We start from the raw sequence: 22622 nt of genomic DNA, 5'->3' as shown, positions 1-22622 counted from the left end.
TGGGCCCCGCCTCTGGAGGGTGTCCCAGCGCTGGTTGCCCTCGTGGACCATCTGCTTCAGCTTGCTGGCTGTGTCCGTGCGGTTCTCCCGGGCCAGCCGCCGGTACTGCTTGTTGATGAGCTCCAGCTGGGTGAGCCACTCGTGGATCTGCCGCTGAAAGGCCTGCAGCACACACAGGAGGGCCAGTGCCAAGGCATGCAGAGTGCCAGGACACCCCCCGCCAGGCCCCAGATTCCCGGCTTCAAGTGCTTAATCCCCAAACTGCGATGGCCACAGAGGGCCCCTTCACCAGTTCTCCCGGTGCTGGTCAAAGAGCGGGCTTTTGCGCTCCCTGCACAGCAGCTGGCACAAGCTGGGAATGTCTCACAAAGCTGTCCCAGCAGCTGGGGAGAGGCGTGGGGGTAGGGGACAGTGGACTGTGTGACCTCACCACCGTGGGGCGAGGCCGGCCCCTGGGAGGAGGTCTTCTGCAGTTTCTAAGCCAGCTACAGGCTTGGTTCATCTTGGGAGAACTGGGACGGAGAAAAGTGTTTACCTCAAATCGCTTCAGCTCCTCCTTGGCATTTGTGTACAACACCTCTGAGGAATTGGGGCAGGCTGCCGTCCTCTCAGCTGACTTGAGCCAGTCTTCAAAGCGGGAATAATCATCTAGAAACTTCTGCCACAGGCGCCAGGTCTCCTCAATTCTGATGGAAGGAAGACAACTTAGCACAGCCACCCATCCGACCCTCTGCTGTAGATGGAGCCCACCCCCTCCACTGGTCCCACTCCCAGCCCCGTACGCATGCCCTGTGCGGCGGGGGAACCCTGGTACCCCTCTGGGAAATAACCAGGACACTGCTTTTTCTCATGCACCTCCCTTCTGGGAGGGCCGAGCACCTGAGTTCCTGCTTCACAGAGGTTCAAAACCAGGAGACAGGGCTGTGTCCACTACTAGGCTGCTACTGAATGGGAGGAAAGCGGTCATCCTGTGGCCACACCCTGAGGCACAGGGCATCGGGGAAAGGCATTCCCCCATTGCACTGCTCTTGAATAATTCCGTTAGTAAGCGCTGGTCACACTGACTGGGCCCTCTTTGCCTACACCTGGCATACTTTTGGGTGAGGTGAACAGAACGGTTGGTGTTACTGGGCCGACCACCTTTAAGACATGTGGGGACAGCTCAGCTCTTACTTCATGCGCCGCTCCATGGACATGGCACAGATGTTCCTCCAGCGTCTGTCCAGGCTTCTGGTGGTCTGCTGGATGGAGTCACACTCGGTCTCGTTGGCACAGGCATCTGAGTCGTGCAACAGGACGTCGCAGATGTTAAACACAGACTCCACCCCAGCACTGTGCTGTTCGATATCTCGCTGCAGGTCCTACGATTACAACGGAGGAAGAAAGTCTGTGAGATGGCGGTGGTGGGAGGGTCGGCATCAACAGATCGCCCCCTCTCCTCTCCCAGCCCAGGGGAGCAGCCCTGGGTGAGGCCCGCCGTGGGCTCAGAGGCACATCTCCGTGCCGCCCTTGTGCTGCCCACACCGGACACTGGCAGCCTGTGGGACTGACGTGCTCAGCTACGTGACAAGGTGAGAGTGGGGCAGACGCCCTCTGCACACTGACAGTGGCACTGCTGCCCCGCTGCGAGCCACCACCCCATAGACCTTGGGTATGCCTGGGGTCTATTTTATCCACTCAACTCCAAGGCCTCCAGTATAGACCGTGGCTTCAGGGAAGCCTTCTTTAGAAATCGTGTCTCTGCAGCAGGAACTATAACTTAAATAACAAAAACTCTTAACCTTTTATGGGTCACAAAACTCTCCCATCTATTAAGACATTAGTGCAGTCTTTTTATACACATACACACGTTCACAGCCTCCCCAGCCCAGCCAAGGGCTCCATGGCCCAGTGGAATAATGCTGGCGGTAGAGACCTCAGCCCTCAGCTGATGGGGGCCGGGGGGGCCCCCCCAAAGCCTGTGGCTTGGGGAGGAGACAGTCTCTCTGAAATTCTGTCCTGTAATGGCAGTGATGCGCTTCTCCAACTTGGTAAAAAGACGACTACAAACAGAAAATTCGTGGCCATAGGGAAAATAGGAACGCTTCTTTAGGAACAAACAGATTGTCAGTGGTCATCAGAGAGTATTTTCTTCCCAGACCACGGGTGGGTTGGGAGGAGGAAGGAGACAAGGAATGGACAAGGAGCGGTTTGTTTTGCCGTCTGGGTGATGCAGGCTTCCTCTGACACCCACATTCTGTAGTAAGTGACTGAGAGCACGGCACTGATTTTCCCACTAAATTACGTGGCAAAAGAGTAAAGACGAAGTCCTGCTTTCCTTGTGATAACATACCGATTTGGGAAATTTACAATACTTCACAACACTTTAAATAAGCCGCTACTAATATACTAAATAGAGTTCTCTGGATTCGCTGAAGCTTGGTTTACAAGAGGATTATTTTATAAACAGTGCCTGCCACTGTCTATGGGATGGCAGTATAAGGTTCCCTCCAGGTCATAGCTAAATGCTTTGAGACACTACCATGTCACTAGATAGGATTAACAGTTTCTCCTGACAAACGCACGATTTGGACCGTTCTGTGTGCAGGTGGGTATGAGAAAATAAAATGCTAACATTCCCACCAAACTGTACTTTTTCATTCATTTATTTTTTAATTTTGACAGAGTATGTGTACTTGCCTGAGAGAGACAGAGAGAGAGGGAGGAAGCACACCTCAACAGGGTGTGGTCACGCCACCATCCCTCCTCCTTCCTCTCTGCTTCCTTTGTGGATCTGCGAATGCACACACACGTGTCTGCTGCATTATTATTGTTCTTTCCAAGCTGTTGGGTCTGGGACTTGAACTGTACGACTGGCCATGTGGGATGTAGTTCCTTTAATAAACCACCAGGCCATGGGCCACCCACCCCAACTGAACTCTTTTTTAAAGAGTTATTTATTTAATTTATTTATTATCATCATTCTTCAGTTTGATCAGAGAGAGACAGACAGACAGAGAGAGAGAGAGGAGAGAGAGAAAGCAAGCCACCTGATGCAGGACTTGAATTTGGTTGGCTATGTGGGAGTCCAGTGCCTTAGCCACCATGCCTCTCACTGGCCTCCCAATTGAATTTTTTTTTTTGAAAAGTTTTTTTGCTATAGGGCACGTGCGCTCGTCAGAAAGACAGAGAGAGACAGAGAGACAGAAAGTGAGAAATCACCCCCTAGGGGGAATGGCCACGCCACAATCCCTTCTCCTCTATTCTCCTCTCGGGATCTTGGGCACCCACGCACACGTGCCTGGCGTGAGTTTAAGCCACCGGGTCTGGGACGTGAACCACGATCGACTACATGGGAGTTCAGCGACATAGCCATTAGGCTCAACTGCTGGTCCCCCAATTGAATTTTAAATCAGGAAGCTCCTAACACAAATCCTGAGTAAAAATGTAGGTACCATAAAGTTATTCACAGGAAATGTGTTTTCCACTTGGTCACACTACATGCTCTGTGAGGGAGATGTGCAGGGCGACTTTTGTAAGCTCTGCAGCTTAGGCAGAATTCCTGAAATGGTTGGAGTGTCCCTGGAGTTAATTTGAGGAATAGATTTAAAATTATTACATTAAATAAAATTCTAGTTTGAAGAATTCTTACTGTTCACAGAACTGTCTCTGGCTTTTCTAAAATTTAGTAGTATTGATATATACTCCACTTAACTATTCAAGTAATGAATTAGGAACCCTAACACTGGTGCTAAATGACTAATACTGACAATTTTCATTGAAAAGTGCCCACGACCTCATCTGGCAGTTGGTGAAGACCTAGTGGAAAATCACAGAGAAAGTCTATGGATAAATGTGAATGTCATGTATTTTAATAGACTCTTTACAGCTTTGTAATTTATTCTGCTTATATTGAATAAAATGGCTAAAGAAAACTGATTAATATACAGAGTAAACAGCAGTAAGAAATGAGCTCCACAGTAACTTATAAAAGACCATCTGTATCTTGGTTAGGAAAAAGTCCAAACAGACCCTGACACTCACTGTGGCCCAGGTGGTAGGGCGCTGTTGTGGAATGACAGAGCCACATGGGAGGCCTGGGTTCGGATTCCAGACTGACCTGGATACACTGGACACGGCAATGCACCTGTGACCCAGGCTGGCTGGGGGGGCTGGGATGGAGGGATTGTGTCATGAGACTCTGTCATGGATGCCTGTCTCTCTCTCTTATAAAAATGAATTCACTTAAAAAAAAAAAAAAAAGCCCAAACATTAAAAATTTCCAAATAACCCCTCCTCCTAAAACACCACAGAATAGCCAACTAATGTAGTATGAACTGGTTACCTTGTACAATATAAAACAGAATACTGGGCCTCATTATTTTTTTAAGAATTATTTTTTATTTCATTTTATTTATTATTATTTTTATTTTCCAGTTTGATCAGAGAAAGAGATAAGCCATGTGGGAGTCTAGGGTCTTTAATCACCACACCACCAGCTGGTCCCCCTGGACCTTATTTTAAAAGGCAAACCATTGGGACCAGCAGTTGGTGTAATGGCTGTGTCACTGGACTCCCATGTAGTCGACAGTGGTTCGAGTCCTGGACCCAGTGGCTTAAACTCACGCCAGGCGCGTGTGCGTGCATGCCCAAGATCCCGAGAGGAGAAGGAATTGGAGTGTGGCCATTCCCCTGGGGGGTGATTTTTCGCTTTTTGTCTCTCTGTCTGTCTTTCTGGTGAGCGCACGTGCCCTATAGAAAAAAAACTCTTAAAAAATAAAAAGTAAATAAATAAAAGGCAAGCTACTGAAGTGCTAGACGACTAACATTTTATAAACTGACAGAAGCCTACTACTAGTCCCCACAGAGGCTGAGTCTGTACAGTAGATTTCAGAAATGGTTCAAATCAGAGAACTGGATTTAAGGAACAACAGAAAATGCAAAAGACTTTTGAAACGGTTCTGGAGATGCTCCTGCGTGTTTGGTTTTTCTGTCTGGAAGAAGGTGACACAGAGCACTGAGATGGGGAAGAACAGAGGAGGAAGTGGCAAAGCAGCAGGCAGCAGAGGAGATGGGGAGGTGGAAAATGGGAGAAGAGAACACGGCTGGGAAGAATGAGAAGATAGAACCAGGAAAATAAGATAAAGGGAGAAGAGAAGACTAGTGGGCTTAGGGGACAGAAAATCACATAGGGTGGGGACCAGCAGTTAGTGTAATGGCTATGTGGCTGGACTCCCATGTAGTTGACCGTGGTTCGAGTCCCGGATCTGGTAGCTTAAAACTCAGACCAGGCGCGTGTGCGTGTGTGCCCAAGATTTTGAGAAGAGAATGGAGGAGAAGGGATTGCAGCATGGCCATCCCCCCTAAGGAGTGATTTCTCGCTTTCTGTCTGTCTGGCGAGCGCACGCGTCCTATAGCAAAAACCTCTCCAAAAAAAAGAAAATCACATAGGGTGGCCATTGGTGGGGGCTCGGAAAGTTTCTGTGGGAGAGGCTTGGGTAGCAGGGTGGTATTGGGGGTGGTCTAGAAAGTTTTGGGTGAAGGTGAATTGGCCCACAGGGGAAGGGGCTACTGGTAATTCCCACAGGGGCAGGGGCTACAGAATAGGAGGAAAACTAACAATTAGCCCAGCCACCATCCAGCAACCCACAAGAAACCAAAAAACAAACAAGATGCAGAAGACATCATGAAAGTGGCTAGTCAGTCTTTTTCTTTCTTTCTTTCTTTCTTTTCTTTTCTTCTTTCTTTCTTTCTTTCTTTCTTTCTTTCTTTCTTTCTTTCTTTCTTTCTTTCTTTCTTTTCTTCCTTCCTTCTTTCCTTCCTTCCTTCCTTCCTTCCTTCCTTCCTTCCTTCCTTCCTTCCTTCCTTCCTTTTTTAGGGCACACACACTCACTGGAGAGATGTAGAGGGAGGGAAAGTAAGAAATCACTCCCAGCAGAGATGGCCATCCTCCTCCATCCTCCTCTGGGGATTTTGGGGCCCCACAGACACACAGGTCCAGCATAATTTTCGAGCCACTGGTCTGGGACTCAAACCCCAGTTGGCAGCATGCGAGTCCAGTGCCTTAACCACAACCTCTGGCCCTAAATGTGGGTAATAATTTAAAAGTTTTACAAAGTTGCCCCCACTCTCTTTGCATCTGTTTTGTTTTTGTTTCCCTTTGCAATTTGCCAGAGGGCATGTGTGCTCCCCAGAGACACAGAGTGAAAGTAAGAGCGGGCTAGAGCGAACACACGTGTGTGAGACAGCCAGAAAACACCTCCTATGGGGCACGGTCACTTTGCGATCCCTCCTCCATCTCTCGCCTGTCAGGATCCTGAGCACGCACACATCCCTGCCCAGGGGGCTTTTTGGAGAGTTTTTTTTTTTTTTTTTGCTATAGGGCGTGTGCGCTCACCAGACAGACAGAGAGAGACAGAAAGCGAGAAATCACCCCCCAGGGGGGATGGCCCGCCACGCTGCAATCCCTTCTCCTCCATTCTCCTCTCGGGATCTTGGGCACGCGCCCGGCGTGATTTAAGCCACGACTAAGTGGGAGCCCAGCGACATAGCCATTACGCTAACTGCTGGTCCCCCCAGGGGGCTTTTTAACCCCTGGGGGCTGAGATTTGCACCGAGGTTGGCTATGCAGAGTCTGGCTACGGGACTGGCCCCAGAGCCCTGCAACTATTGAGAGGCTTCCTAAGCTACCGTCCAAGCATGTTCTTTATCTCACTTTTCTTTTAGTTAAACAAAATTTACATAAGTTCTATCAAACACACAGATTACGATGTCATGCAAACCTTCCTTGGTTAGAAAAGTTATTTTCCTTTCAATTCACTGCCTTCTAAAACCATATTAACAAAATGCAATAAAAAGTTTTTTTTAAAAAAGGACAAAATTTTAAAACCTCAGTTACCACCAAGATTAAGATGTGCATCTTAAACATTATTGAAAGTAGCACCCGGCAAGCTATACGAATATTGGAGGGAGGCACTCGTGAGATGGACGACCCACACGTCCGAGAACATGGGCTAACAATGCTATGGGATGTGAGGGCACTGACACGCACGGCCGCGACAGAGGGCCCGCGGGAGCAGGCATCGGAGACACCATCCTCTTACACGCCCACCTGCTGCTCGGCCAGCCTCTTCTGGATCTCTTGATCATCACAGACGTCATAGACAACTGGCTTAGAGAGCTCAGACTCGATTCGAGCCAACCAGGTGCGAAGGTTGCTCATGTTTTTGTCCAACTGCTGAATAAAAGCAAAGGTCTCCTTCAGCTTCTTCACCCTAAATGTTTGCAGAAAAAGCAGAGAGAGATGGAAAACAAAAGCTTAACATCAGTAGTGAGAAGGATGTGCCAATGGGCTAGAGGGTAAAAGGACATCTATTCTATAATATGTTGCTTTGATTTTCTAGAAGGAACAACTCTTGTAGCACCCAAAATGAGTTTTCACAGAATATGTAACACTCCTCGAAACTGTTCCTTTGGTGGATTTTCAAAGGGACTAAGAGTTAACTATACCCATGCAAATATGGAAATCCTATCCCAGACTGGGATCCCCTAAAATCCAGTCCATCTTCCCGGCCTCCAAGGGCGAAAGAAGATGCCATTTCTAAGTAAAAATAACCACTCTTGACTTCTGTCCAGTTTCTGTCTTGGGTACAGGACATTACAGCAGCCGGGGATCTACACTGACCAATAAAAGATGTTATCCACCTGGTTTACTTGATATTTGGCCTGTGAAGCCTCTCATGGGCTCATGGGACCCTCCTTTATTTATTCATTCATTCATTCGTGTATGCTTTCATTCATTCATTTATGACAGAGAACAAGAATGAGGTGGGGGGATACCTTGATAGGGTACAATCCCCTTCCCCAGCCCTCCAGCCTGTCAGCTCGGGCATGCATGTCCACTCAGCATGTTTTAGGTGGATCAAGTCAGGGATCCAAACCTGCAGTTGGTCAAGTGTCCTCCAGCACAGCGGTCCAGCCTGCTGTAGCTACACACCAAGGCTGGGCCAGATCCTCTCTTCAAGTACACACAGAACATGCCAGACTCTGCCACCTCAATCTAAGCGGGTGAGGATGTCCTACACATCAATTCAGCTCATGTGGGTATATTACAGGGCATCTGTCAGTCAGAAAGAGAAAGGGTGGGGCCCGCAGGTGGTGTGGTGGTTAAGGCACTGGATTCCCACATGGCTGACCACAGTTCGAGTCCTGGACCTGGTGGCCTGAAAATCATGCCAGGTGCATGTGTGTGCATGCCCCCAAAAAATTCCAAGAAGGGACTGCAGCATGACAAGCCCCTCTGGAGGATGATTTCTCATTGCCTCTCTCTCTGGAGCAAGCACACGTGTCCTATCGCAAAAACCTAAAAAAAGGCGGCAGGAGGGGGAGGGCAAAGGTCATTTGCATGCAAGCACAGTTCTGACTGCCGTCCACCTCTCCAATCTGCACCAGCTCTCACCCAGCTTGACTGGGTGTGGAGCACATTTGGAAGTCCACACAGACCCTCCGTGTGCCCCTGTGCTTGCTGACACGGCATCTTGCTGTCAAGGGGCAGAGATGTAGCTGCTGAGCGAGAACCACCACTCACAAATACATACTAAGTAAGGTGCTTCAGTACACTGCTTTCTTGAAAGTAGAGTTGAGTGCGGGTTTGTCCTGGTGATGTGGGGAATTTTCAGTTAATCCCAGAGTTTAAAGTAACGGCTACAATGGAAAGTTCCCACTTAGCAGTACTCATGCTGGGAGGTGCTGTCAGAACTGCGTCCATAGCTGAGGACACTGGGAAGATCAACTTGGCCCTGATCCCAACACGCAGAGACACACCACACTCCACGCCAGCACCGTCTCTGACTTGATGAGCAGCTTCTCCCAGCCTCCTGCCCTCCCATCCCCCTTCAGTGGAGTAGCGGAAGTGTTCATTCTAGAAAGCACATCTGTCTCATGCTCAAAACCCTTCCACAGTTTTCGCCCCACCCTGACAAACCAGATCAGCTCCTCGATCTTTTCTGTACCTCAAGCATTCAGTGGCCTCTCTGCCTCTAACCCTGTACTTTGCAAAGAAGTCCCTTTCTTTCTGGAGCTTCTACCCACACTGACTGAGACAGGCTAGGCACGCTTCCCCACGTGCTCTCACAGCACCTGGGTGCCCTCCGCACGCCCTCACTCTGTGCTGTGTCTGTCTCAGACACTGTGCACCCACCAGGACAGAGGTGGCAATGGCCAGGGCACTGCGGGCTTGCTTCCTCTGCAGTGTTGACAAATGTTTGTTGAATGAATAAATGTGGATAAGCACTTCCACTACAATCTATGATTTACGCAAGCCAGGGGGAATATGAGCGTATCTTCTCTCTTATGGCTGACCCAGTCAACCCAAGGAGCTGACTTCCAGCTCCTACTCTGTAACCAGCTGCTTTAAGAGCTGCATCCTTTATCTCAGCACCTCACGTCCAGGAGGCATCTGAGGTTTCTGGGAGGAGGCAGCATCCAGGAGAGCTCAAGGCCACAGCTGCCACAGGAGCTATGCACGCAGCCTTCCGACTCCATTCCTCACCGCCTGTGATGGGACCCACCTTGCCGGTGGGTCTAAGATCAAAACAAGTGGATGCACACAACACCCACCGGCATACGGTCAACACGCAGTGATACCAACTCTTGTCATGCCACCGTCATTCACAGGGCAGCTAAGGGGACTGGCTGAGAGAACCCACGAGAGGCGGTCGGCACAACGTCTCACACTGGTAACAACCAGCCACTCTGGTCCTGACGAGCTCTAAGGAGGTGTATTCTCCAAATTACGTTCTTACCACAAACGCCACAAGAAGAAGTTCCCTTCAAAGCCACAAGATGATTTATTAAAAAGGCAGAAACAGAATCCGCGGCCAGTGCTGGATACAGTTGTAATCTAGATCCCTCCTTCACTCCCATGGCTTTAGAGGTACACCCTCTTTTTTTGTGGGGGGGAGAGGTTTTCACTGTAGGGTGCATACGCTCGCCAGAAAGACAGAGACAGAGAGATAGAAAGCGAGAAATCACCCCCCAGGGGGGATGGCCACGCTGCAATCCCTTCTCCTCCATTCTCCTCTTGGGATCTTGGGCACACACGCACATGCGCCCAGCATGAGTTTAAGCTGCTGGGTCCAGGACTTGAACCATGGTCAACTACATGGGAGTCCAGCGACAAAGCCATTACACTAACTGCTGTTCCCAAGGTACACTCTCTCTCTCTTTTTTTTTTAAATTATTTAATTTTATTTGTTGTTATTATTAATTTGACTAGAGAGAGAGAGAGAAGGAGAGAGAGAAGGAAGGTGAGAAAGTAAGCCACCAGGTCTACGACTTGAACTGCAGTCAGTCATGTGGGAGTCCAGCACCTTAACCACCAGGCCACCTTCTGGTCCCGAGGCACCCCCTCTCCACCCCAGTATCTTGCCACTCTTACTGTTCAGGGAACCGAAAGAACCACCAGACTGCCAGGTCAGCTGGGAGCCCTGGGACCATGGAACAAGGATTCTCCAGAAGGTTTGCAAAGGTTGTCTTCCTGGAAGGCTCTGGCTGGAGGACAGGCCAGAGGGCGAGCTTCCTATGGCTGTGGAGAACTCAGCCCAGCGCCTTCCTCACTGCTCTCCTGCCACCTCCCTCAGCACAGCAGCCCCCTCCTCACCTTCAGCCCCACCTCATCCTGTAGGCTGTGAGAATCTCTCTCACCAGAAGCCTGTTTCTTATTTTACAAAGAGAGCCTGAATGCAAGTTTTTAAATGAAGAACAATAAAGAGCACCAAAATAACCTGGATGGAAACATGTGAGGACGCAGCAATCTTGATTTCTGTGAACGCAGGGGCCAGGCATGTGATAAGCGGGAAACTACAAGGGAGGTGTGGATAACTGGTTTCTCTAGGACTGTGGTGTCCAAGCCAGGTGCTCAGGACCAGAGGGATGTGTATCATATTGTTAACCTGTGCCTTTTACATTTCTACATTAAGGATGCTTCATAATTCATAAGGTTATTCCTCAAGTGGAACATCTGTATAACAAGCTGACATCCACCCGTTAGCAACTCATTTAATCCTCATGACAGTCTATGCGATGGGTACTATTACGATCTCCATTCAACAGACGGGGAAGTTGAGGGAGAGATGAAATAACTCGCCCAGGTCACGTAGTCAATAAATAGCGGAGGCAGGATTCCAACCTGGGCAGTCTGATCCAGAGCGGCTGCTCCTAACCACCATCCCTGTGGCCTCTCACATGACCTGGCGTACACGGATGTGCACATAGTGGCGATAGAGGAGGGTTCTCAGTGCTATCAGGGAACATGATTGGGAGTCTGGCCCCAGGACGCACTGCAAGGAGCGGGTGCACTGGGGGTTGCACATCGGTGCTCTCAGCTGGTTGAGGGGAGGCAGTCCGACGCCTCAGACAGGCTCCGTATACTTCCCTCCCATGATTTTCCATCAATACACGTTTAACTACCTACTCTGTCGTGGGTCCTGCATGGGTCCAAGAAGTGAGAAAGAAATGGAAGATGGGCCTCATGATCAAAAGCCTCATCATCTAATATAGACATTATAATACAACACAGAGATGTTCAATAAATACCTATTAAATGATGTCCACTCATACTTTCCAATTTGTCGTTTTCCTAAGAGGTGGCCACATGTTCTCTTAAGGAAAGGAGGCAGAGATCAGAACACGCCAGGGCCCGTTAGCTACAAAACAAATGCCCGTACGACGGGCTCTCCGAAACCCTGGTTCTCAAGTGAAGCACTGACAAACTAGCGTACGAATCAGACACACACTCAGGGCAAATGAAGGGAGAGCACACAGTAGGGCAGGGGAAAAAGCAAAAGGTCACCATGAAACTGCAAAACAGTCATCCAGCCTGGAGTTAACCTGTTTCTATGTCCCAACCTTGGTCTAGAGGCATAATACCTCCAAATCGGTGTGAACACAAACACTGCTCCTTAGATAACCATGTTACAACTCAGAACCATGACAGGGACAGTGCAGCCAGTCTCGTTCTGTTCTGTGCAGACACCGTAATCTAATTATCACCTTTCCCAGGTCAGGGAGTTGGTATCCTTTGCCAACCGAGGCAACTGACCTCCTTGCCAGGCCTCGTTAATATTGCTCTTGGGAAAATTTAGATCTTGAGTATAAGTCAAGAAACAAGGAAATCTATTCAGGAACAGACTACTGGCACAGGGGAGCACCCACATACCGCATTACATCAACTGCCCGGGCGGTGTGTTTACACGGCGCTCGGCTCTGCACTTGCCCAGCTCTTGAACCAGGCTCTCTTGAGCACCATTCCTCCCTGCATATATTTCAACAAATAACATTCTTTCAGCGAAAATAAGCATGTTTCTGGAGTGGAATTCCAGCTCGAAGGATCAGAACAAAATTTTTAAGTATAAAGGGCAAGTTTTCTACCTATATAGACTTTATTGAAAGACTGACCCAAACCAAACCAAAACATTTTTCTATGAAACCAAACAAAATAAGAGTAGCTATAAATCAGAAGAGTCTTTGTTGCTGTTGTTGTTGTGGGGGGATTATGGGTAGGAATGCAGAAAAGAAGCAAGGTGAATAAAGCTCTTCTTTTATCTTAATCAGTGATGGGTCAGAATGAAGCAGCGATGCATATCGCTTTCCTTCCAGAATTATTGTAACAAAGTCAAGCCGGGTTAGCATCATTCCGCACAGCAAGCCTAATTCTTACCATCCACTATGGAGGCTTTAAATATCAAATTCATGCCTATGGAATAATTCACCTTTCAGTTCTACTCTCCACATGCAAAAGGATCTATATTTAAATGATAAAAGCCCCAGATCAGCATAAGTTAACCAAAAAATGTCTAAGCCAATGTAGACAGCCTAATTTCAAAAATACTAAGGAAACTGAGCCGGTCAAAGAATGTGAGTGTGTGTTGAGTGTGCAAACACTCAATACCGTCAGCGGCTGTCAGTTGCTAAAAACGCTGTACAAAACCTGTACAACTGTATATTTTTAAATGACTCCGCATCTTCATGGTAAAAATCATTGATTACTCCAAGATCTTGAAGCCCTGATTAGGGAGCATGGACATCACAATACAATTAAGGGCTAATTGCCTCCTCGAGGCATTTCTGTTGCCAGAAGACTTCCATTTTCCACCCAGTACAATCACTTCTCTGCCTTGCCTGTCACAGGCAGACTGCAGACACCACACGCGTGCTGACGCCGGGAAAGAACCCATCCCCCGATGGCTGAGCACACACACTCCACAGCCACCATCTCATCAGGGATTGCTATTGTAACCGAAATGAGAGCGCCTGAGTGCAAGACACACAGAGAGAGCAGCCGCTGCGGCCATACGCAGAGCCGAGGACTGAAATGGCACTTACTGTTTGTGAGAAAAAATCATTCCTTAGGTTTAAGCGAAAGCTCCCAGTTCCCGGCGGCACCTCCACCTCCCAGGGCCGAGGCAGCCCCTCCCCCGCCCCGCATGCCCCCCTCATTCACTGGTGCAGCATCTTGCAGGGAGGACGCAGCGCTCCCCAAGGCTCCTCCTGGGCAGGCTGGCTGGCAGGAAGGAAGGCACCGTCTTCTCTGCTAACCGCAATTTTAATCTCAGTTTTCTTCTTTCCAATAAGTATCTCCAGCTCTTTCCACACAAACATACACGTACACACACACACAAACGCACACATACACACACAAACGCACACATACACGCACACACGTCTTTGTTCTGATGCTACAGGACTGCCGTGGTGGGGAAGAAAGACACTTTATCTTGGCCCCTGGTTATTTAGGAAGGACTATATTCACCAAGGGGACAAGCAGTTAGGTTTGAGGCGTCAGAATAGAGGACTTCTGTTTGTAATTAAAAATGTCTATTTCAGGTTTAAAAGAAACAGTAAAATCTGAAGCTCCTGACTCTAAGAGGAATGCCTTCCCATGGGGGTTCACTCCCTGCCTTTTTAGTCCTGTATGTCCTAGTTTAAGAGGAGCAAGGAGTTTATATAATCCATTCCTTTGCTTTTTGTAGGGGGGGGAACAACCCTATCTTGCAGTATAAATGGAGTTAAAGATGTTGCAGTGGAAGAAATGTTATGTTCTTCCTTGCTGGCTCCTTCCTGGGTTTACCGTAATGTGTGGGGGTAATGTGAAACTTCCTCCGTATCTATCCCCAGCCTCGGTTTCTCCAAGCCATCTTGAGAGGCTCTGCTTACCTGACTACTGCTTCAGCTTTGTGTCCAGCCCTTCTTAGCCTCACTTTCAGCATTATTTTTAGGCTTGATATCAATCATTTCTCACGGGTCTCTAAGCCCCAACACTCAGTCATTATTACATCCCTGCCTTGAAACACAGCCAGCGCGTTCTAGACCCGTGCAATTAAAACTGGAGATCTGGTGACAGTTCTCCCAGAATGCAGCCCCTAACTCGTGCCCACATACTTGGCTTTCCCTGCAACCTGCTAAATTCGGACCATGGAGGTTCGGTATAGGGGACCAGTCTGATGCCGGACGTTAACCTACTAATGGCTGCTCTTCCTACGAGGAGCTCCCAACCCTCAGGAAGGCATTTCTGCAGGGCTCGGAGCCGCAGCCACTGTTCCAGGGGTGGAATGATCAGGATAAGAAGGAAAAGCGAAGGTGGGAGGCCCACCTCCTCTGGCTCTCCCTGTGCTAAAATCTAACTTTCCAGTTGCACTGAATTGAGCAACCTGCTAAGACTGAAGCAAGTCAGCTTTATGACTAGCAGCATTGTTTGGTCTTCTAAAATAACCTTGAGAAAATAGAGATAAAAGGAGAGCAATGAAAAGTTTTTATCAGTTCAAAAAGGTACACATCTCCCTGCCCACTCTGCAAGGGGATGGGAAAACAATCTTAACAGAGAGTTGCCATGGTAACAACGGGTAAGTTAAAATAACATTATAATCTCCACTAATATAAATTATGTAGGCTTTTCACACTGGTAGGTGGATTGTGAAAATGATGTTTAGTTTCTTTTCATGGACTTGATAATTCTGATACTGCAAGGGTAACCTAGTATGCGTAGAAACAGCCCAGTCTTGGAGGTCAGACAGTTACTATGCGTAAGTCCTTCCTTCAAACACTGGCTTATGGATGTACCTATCTGTGAATGACCTACTACTGAAGACAAATTAAGGAGAACGGTAACAACATCGAAGATAAACTTTTTTTTTTTGGTTAAAAGATGTTTGCCATAAGGCTTCTGCACTTACTTGGGGGGATCAGCCCTAGGGGGCATGGTCACACTGCAATCCCTTATCCTCCATTCTCCTCTTGGGATTCTGAGCAGGCATGCATACATGCCAGGCGTGTTTTTCAAATCACTGGGTCTAGGACTGGAACTATGGAGTTGGTCACGTGGGATTCAGTGCCTTAATCACCATAGCACCTGCTGGCCCCCATTCATGACATTTTTATTTAAAGGAAGAAAAAAAGTTCCCGTGTTACTTTTCCCATCATAAACACAGTAAGAAAAAAGAAAATTAGAGGGGACCACCAGATGGCGTAATGGCTACATCGCTGGACTCCCATGCACTAGACTGCGGTTTGAGTCTCAGACCTGGTGGCCAGGCACGTGTGCATGCGTGCCCAATATCCCAAGAGGAGAATGGAGGAGAAGGGAAATTGCGGTGTGACCATCCCCCCTGGGGGATGATTTCTCGCTTTTTGTCTCTCTGGCAAGCGCACGCACCCTATAGCAAAAGAAAAGAAAAGAAAAAAAAAATTGAAACACCAACAAGCCCCAAGCCCAACACCTAGAGATGGCCAATGTGAATATTCTTGGGGCCTGATTTTCCTTGGAGCTCTCTCATCTGCCTCAGGCACTGAAAACTTACACCCAGCCATTCACACAAACTGCTGGGAGAGAGAATTTAAAGTCTCCCATCCCCAGCCCAGGACTCTGAAGAGCTTCCTCCAAGATGCAGCCAGAAGAGTTCACTAAAGACACAGCCTGACCTGTGGATATGGGTCTCTAGCTTCAAAGCATACACCGAGGTTTTGATGAATGAAACAAAATTTGATGGTTTCTAAGGGGGTCAAGGACTGGGTTTTGAAATGCAGGCAGACATAGGTGAGGTTACAAAGCAGGCTGAGTCCTCCTCTGGCATTAGTTTCACAGAGGGGATGGTATCCATATTTAAGTTTTTTGTTACAGGGCATGTGTACTCGCCAGAGAGATAAAGTGAGAAATCACCCCCTTGTGTACGTGGGGTGGGGGGGCAATGCTGCAATCCCTTCTCCTCCTGGGATTCTGGGCACGCATGCACAGGTATCTGGCATGTTTTTCAGGCTGCCGGGTGTGGGAGTTGAATCACACAATCAACCATGTGGGATCCAGACCTTAACCACCACGCCACCTGCTGACCCATCCAAGGACCTTCTTTCCAGAGCTTTGGTCTATGCTGGCTGAGGCAAGGTAAGTTTCTATCACCCAACATTCTACCTCAACCGTTCCCAGGTGAACTGGCTTCCTTCGAAACAGAGGGTCACACACACTGGGAGTTCTGCAAAACAACTTGTGTAATTTAGTCTCTTTCCTGTATTCAGGGTTTGCCAACTCACTTTTCAAAGACACTATTTTAAGGAAACCTGAGGACGAGGAGGCGTAATAGCTATGATTAAAAAAAAAAAAAAAAAGGCTTAACTCTTCACGTACTCTGTCCAATGACCATAGTAGTATATAATTAATATTTCTTGTCATCAAATCAGATTGGGTTCTAGGTAATCACACCAGTCACAAAAAAATATACATAGTACTTTAAATGCCTAATGAGATTTCTACACATTTTAGATAAGTGTAGATGTCACAAATGAGAAGCCGACCAAGGGTCTACGAGAACAGCCCGAAGCTCCAGGCGACTCTGAAGGAAAGCCAGTGCTGCCACTTCAACGCCCACACCGGGGCTATGTTCCAAGGTGATTGGGACTTAGGCTCTCCAGCCCCCTTCGACAGGCTATTTCAGGAAATGTGTCCTTTACTTCTTTGCTTTAAGAGTTTTATAGAAGCTGAAGAATAGTTCAAGAGTAAGATAAACAAAACTGAACAGAGGTTTGGGGCCAAGGCCCCTCCGCTCCCAGCTGTTTACCACACAGCCATGTGGAACTGAGCAGGGGCCAACGGTGGATGTGAATGGGCGGGCCCGTGGTCATCCTGGTGCCTTCTCCTCCGGGATCCCAGTCCTCGACCACCAGGTGACCACCCTACAACTGAGGGAGAAAGCAGGGCTTGTGCAGTTTATCCAGAAGGAAACGGAGGCTCACAGAGGCCCTAACCTTGTGCACAGTGAAGCAGCTGCAGGACCGGGCGCTCCTGGTTCAGCCGGGATCACTGCACCCTGCTGCTTCCACCAGTGCAGTGCTTCTCAAAGTGTGTTCCCTGGATCACTGGCAATACCCGAGTGCTTGTTAGAAATGGAGGTTTTCAGCCCACTGAGATCTACGGAATCAGAAGCTCTGGGGCTGGGGCTCAACCACCCATGTTTTCATGAATCCTAAACATTCTGATGCATGTTTATATTCGAGAACTGCTGTTTTGATTAAATAGCAATTTCTTTCTGTTTTTTGAGAGAGATATTTTTGCTATAGCAAAGACAGAGAGACAGAAATAGAGTCATCACCCCCTAGTGGGGGTGGCCGCAATCCCTTCTCCTCCATTCTCCTCTCAAGACCTTGGGCACGCACGCACACGTCCCTGGCGTGAGTTTTAAGCCATTGGGTCTGGGACTTGAACTGCAGTTGACTATGTGGGAGTCCTGCGACATAACCACTATGCCATCTGCTGGTCCCTAAACAGTAATTTCTACACTAAGTACTAGGTTTTAGGAAAATTCGTATAAACTGCTTTTAAAAGCCCATGTTTCATAGGAGCCGAATAATCTTTTTTAAAAAAATTATGGATTTTAATTTTATTTTCTATTATTATTATTATTTTAAGTTAGCTATAGGGCACATGTGCTCACCAGAGAGACATGGGCGGGGGCAGGGGGAGTCAGAAAGCAAGCTGCCAGGTCTAGAACTTGAAGGACGGTCGACCACATAGGAGTCCAGCACCCTAACCACCACGCTACCTGCCGGCCCCACCAAATGCTCTTTTAATGGATGATGCCATGGGATGGAGAGACCTTGGCTCTTGTTCACACCCTAGGCAGAACTGAAGCTGCCCAGTTAACTTAGTTACTCTTTCAGTGAGCTGCAGTTTCCCTCCCTGTCAATGAAAGAGCATACTGACTTTGCAGTACTGTTTCAAGAATTAAATTGAAGTAATATATGTGATGAGCCTGGCACTTAAAAAATAAACACTGGCTTCTTCCCTCACTCATCCCATAATAGGACCTTACCATCTAAAACAACCATAAATTTAATGTATTTTTAAGGAATTCTGACTTCAAGGTTTTATTAATTCTTTTAAAACTTGCTTCCTCTATTTTGCTGAGAATAAATCCAAAACAACAAGCTTTTAAAAAAATTTCCCCCTCTGATTAAAACTGTTTTATTGGGACCAGCAGTTAGCATAATGGCTATGTTGCTAGACTCCTGTGTAGTCGACTGCGGTTCAAGTCCCGGACCTGGTAATTTAAACTCACGCCGGGCGTGTGTGCGTGTGTGCCCAAGATCCTGAGAGGAGAATGGAGGAGAAGGAAGTGTGGCATGGCCATTCCCCCTGGGGGGGTGATTTCTCACCCTCTGTCTCTGTCTTTCTGGCAAGTGCATGCGTTATATGGCAAAAACCTCTCAAAAAAATATATATATATATGTTTTGTTGAGGTCTTAAACTTCTTACCATTCCAAACCTTGAAGTTAAAGGCTTGTAGTTGAAATTTTGATGTGATGGAGTGGGTTACTATGTAGAATCACCTTCTAAGCTTTGATTAATAAAGAAAAAAAATAAAAACAAACAAGTGTCTCACTGTCTCAGTCCTCCTGCCTCAACCTCTCCAGTAGCTGGGACAACAGGAGTGTATCACCACATCTGGCTTACTTAGCATGTTCTTCCTTTTCTTTTCCTTTCTGCCCTTCCTCCCTATTTAAAAAAAAAAAAAGTTCATTCCCTTATTACTTCCATGAGTGAGCGAGTGAGCAAGTTCACACGTGAAGCGGTACTCCCAACAACCCCAACGAAGTGCCCCGCCCAGCTCCGGCCAGCCCCAGAGCACAAGCACCTGCACACCTGGCATACTCGGGGAGGTTTCCGGACACAGACAGAACCTCCCTGTGTGGGTCGGCCTTGAAGAGTATTGCACTGTACTGCTGCACCACCATCCAGCCGTTTACTTAGTGACAAAAGTGTTCCCTTCCACAGGGATGAAGGAGCAAGACGCTGAGCTGGTTGGAAGAGGTTAAGTAATGGCCCAAGAAGCCAGCAGATGGCACAGCAGTTACTTCACTGGACTCCCACATGGCTGACGGCAGTCAGAGTCCTGGACCTGGTGGCTTTGAAACTCCACAGCGGGTGATCAAATATATGAGCAATAAATTCTCCAGGAGTGTGTGTGTGTGTGTGTGTGTGTGTGCGCCCAAGATTCCAGGAGGATGGAGGAGAAGGGACTGCAGCATGGTCATCCCCTCGGGGGGTGATTTCTCACTTTCCCTCTCACTACCTCTGTCTCTTGCCATCTCTGGTGAGAGCATGCACCCTATGGCAAAACAAAACAAAAACCAAAAAATAAACAAATAAAAGAACAAACCAGTGTCCCGAATCCTATGGACAAATGAGGCCATCAGCATACCCTATAGGGCAGGCTCTCACTGGCACTATTCTTACAAATTCCACAGCCAACGTGCTCAACCCTGATCGTGAGGCCTTTGTGCAACACCCAGGTGAAGTCAGTGTCAGGGATCACCTCATCAGGTAATTCAACACACAGGCCCAAGCTTGTTGTCTCCTCCAGGTTCACCTGCAGGGTCAACTCAGCTGAGAGTTCCTTTGCCACCAATTTCTACTTGGCCCTTGCTTTAACTAAGAGAAGCTTCTCCCTCCCTAGTCCCTCGGGGTTGAAGGGATTGGGCTCACAACATGATCTATTCATTTCAGTGTTTCGAACTAGGATATGTGAGTGGGTAGCAGGGAGGCGACCGACTGCCTGAGTTGAAATCCTGGTTGTGTCAACATGCAAGATGTTAGCTATAGGCAAGTTACTTCAATTTAACCCTCAGTTTCCTTTGTAAAATGGGATAATGGTATCTTCCTTTCAGAATTACAATGAAGTTTAAGTGAAATCATACATAAAAAGCATGTTATTAAGAATACAGCCAGTGGGGCAAGCAGGTGGCATGGTAGTTAAGGTGCTGGACTCCCACGTGGCCAACCATGGTTTGAGTCCCAGATCTGGTGGCTTGAAATCATGCCAGGTGTGTGTGTGCGTGCCCAAAATCCGAGGAGGAGAAAGAATGCAGCAAGGCCATCCCCCAAGGCCAGTCCCTCTCACTGTCTCCCTCTGGTGAGGACATGTGCCGTATGGCAAAAGCCTTAAGAAAAAAAGAATACAGCTGGTAGCTGATATGTCACTTCCATGGTGCATTTTGTCAATTGCTTTTCTCAAAAGACCAATACAATTCCAGCTGCTGTTCTATCTCTTTCCCACCAATTGGGCATTGGTTGAAAACAGGCAGCTGAAGAGGCGGGTAGGAGGGCAAACAGCTCGTGACAGAACAGGCGTGAGTGGTTACGAGTGGACTGATGCTCTAGTCTGAGGGCAGTGAGAGTCCCGGACCTGGTGGCTTGAAAATCACACAGTGTGTGTGTGTGTGTGTGTGTGTGTGTGTGTGGGCGCCCAAGATTCCAGGAGGATGGAGGAGAAGGGACTGCAGCATGGTCATCCCCTCGGGGGGTGATTTCTCACTTTCCCTCTCACTACCTCTGTCTCTTGCCATCTCTGGTGAGAGCATGCACCCTATGGCAAAACAAAACAAAAACCAAAAAATAAACAAATAAAAGAACAAACCAGTGTCCCGAATCCTATGGACAAATGAGGCCATCAGCATACCCTATAGGGCAGGCTCTCACTGGCACTATTCTTACAAATTCCACAGCCAACGTGCTCAACCCTGATCGTGAGGCCTTTGTGCAACACCCAGGTGAAGTCAGTGTCAGGGATCACCTCATCAGGTAATTCAACACACAGGCCCAAGCTTGTTGTCTCCTCCAGGTTCACCTGCAGGGTCAACTCAGCTGAGAGTTCCTTTGCCACCAATTTCTACTTGGCCCTTGCTTTAACTAAGAGAAGCTTCTCCCTCCCTAGTCCCTCGGGGTTGAAGGGATTGGGCTCACAACATGATCTATTCATTTCAGTGTTTCGAACTAGGATATGTGAGTGGGTAGCAGGGAGGCGACCGACTGCCTGAGTTGAAATCCTGGTTGTGTCAACATGCAAGATGTTAGCTATAGGCAAGTTACTTCAATTTAACCCTCAGTTTCCTTTGTAAAATGGGATAATGGTATCTTCCTTTCAGAATTACAATGAAGTTTAAGTGAAATCATACATAAAAAGCATGTTATTAAGAATACAGCCAGTGGGGCAAGCAGGTGGCATGGTAGTTAAGGTGCTGGACTCCCACGTGGCCAACCATGGTTTGAGTCCCAGATCTGGTGGCTTGAAATCATGCCAGGTGTGTGTGTGCGTGCCCAAAATCCGAGGAGGAGAAAGAATGCAGCAAGGCCATCCCCCAAGGCCAGTCCCTCTCACTGTCTCCCTCTGGTGAGGACATGTGCCGTATGGCAAAAGCCTTAAGAAAAAAAGAATACAGCTGGTAGCTGATATGTCACTTCCATGGTGCATTTTGTCAATTGCTTTTCTCAAAAGACCAATACAATTCCAGCTGCTGTTCTATCTCTTTCCCACCAATTGGGCATTGGTTGAAAACAGGCAGCTGAAGAGGCGGGTAGGAGGGCAAACAGCTCGTGACAGAACAGGCGTGAGTGGTTACGAGTGGACTGATGCTCTAGTCTTCAGAAAGTATAAGCTAGAGATTGCTCTCAAATGATCCAGGAACACGTGTGGTGTCCTCATAGCCTTGACTAGTGCCAGGTGCCCTGGATGATTTAGGATATTAAAATGATGACAAAGACAATTTACTCAACAGGAAGGCGCTTATGCACTGGAACATTCATTCATGTTGACAAATATCTAAAGCGTGGTCTAACCCTGGGATTCAGAGGCCAGTAACTGGCTTCTCAGAGGAAAGAGGTTACTAGACATACCCGAGGGACTCCTCTTCCATGCAACAAACACGCCACAGTCTTGAGTCTTCTTACCAAAACTCAATGAAAATAACCACTTACTAAATGCTGGCTCCCAGCAAGTGTTGGCCCTGTGCCAAGTGTGCTTCCTCATTTGTCACACATCAATTCCTCAGGACAGGCGGCGGCCTCTGACATCAGCAGCGCCATTAAGACACATTTTGCAGATTTGAAAACTGAGGCTTAGACAGGTTAAATCATACTCAAGCTCCATGGTAAGCAAGTGGTAAAGTCAGGAATGGTTTAAAGCCGTTGCTCTCAATCCTTACTTAGGTTATGAGGAAAGATTTCTACATATTCTCCGTCCCCAACCGGCAGCAGAAAAAAGGTGAATTCAGCCCAGTGTAAGCTGCCAATCAAATCTTAATATTTGTATTTGGCAGACCCA

At 47.9% G+C, this 22622-nt stretch overlaps 1 protein-coding gene across 4 annotated transcripts in view; it reads right to left on the bottom strand.

The window, feature by feature from the left end:
• The window catches only part of SYNE2 (spectrin repeat containing nuclear envelope protein 2), a 339863-nt gene that overhangs the window by 19159 nt on the left and 298082 nt on the right, over window positions 1-22622 (bottom strand). For all 4 annotated transcript variants that reach the window (XM_006142397.3, XM_006142395.1, XM_027768169.1 and 1 more), the window contains 4 exons: window positions 7091-7253; window positions 1174-1361; window positions 536-686; window positions 11-162 (listed from right to left, as the gene is read on the bottom strand). In XM_006142397.3, the coding sequence (XP_006142459.1) occupies window positions 11-162; window positions 536-686; window positions 1174-1361; window positions 7091-7253 (654 nt within the window). The remainder of the gene's footprint in view (window positions 1-10; window positions 163-535; window positions 687-1173; window positions 1362-7090; window positions 7254-22622) is intronic.

The sequence above is a fragment of the Tupaia chinensis genome, unplaced genomic scaffold (assembly GCF_000334495.1).
Source record: "Tupaia chinensis unplaced genomic scaffold, TupChi_1.0 Scaffold000075_1, whole genome shotgun sequence".
Lineage (NCBI taxonomy): Eukaryota > Metazoa > Chordata > Mammalia > Scandentia > Tupaiidae > Tupaia > Tupaia belangeri.
Note: the sequence above shows the minus strand (reverse complement) of the source record. Positions and strands in the feature narration are given on the sequence as shown.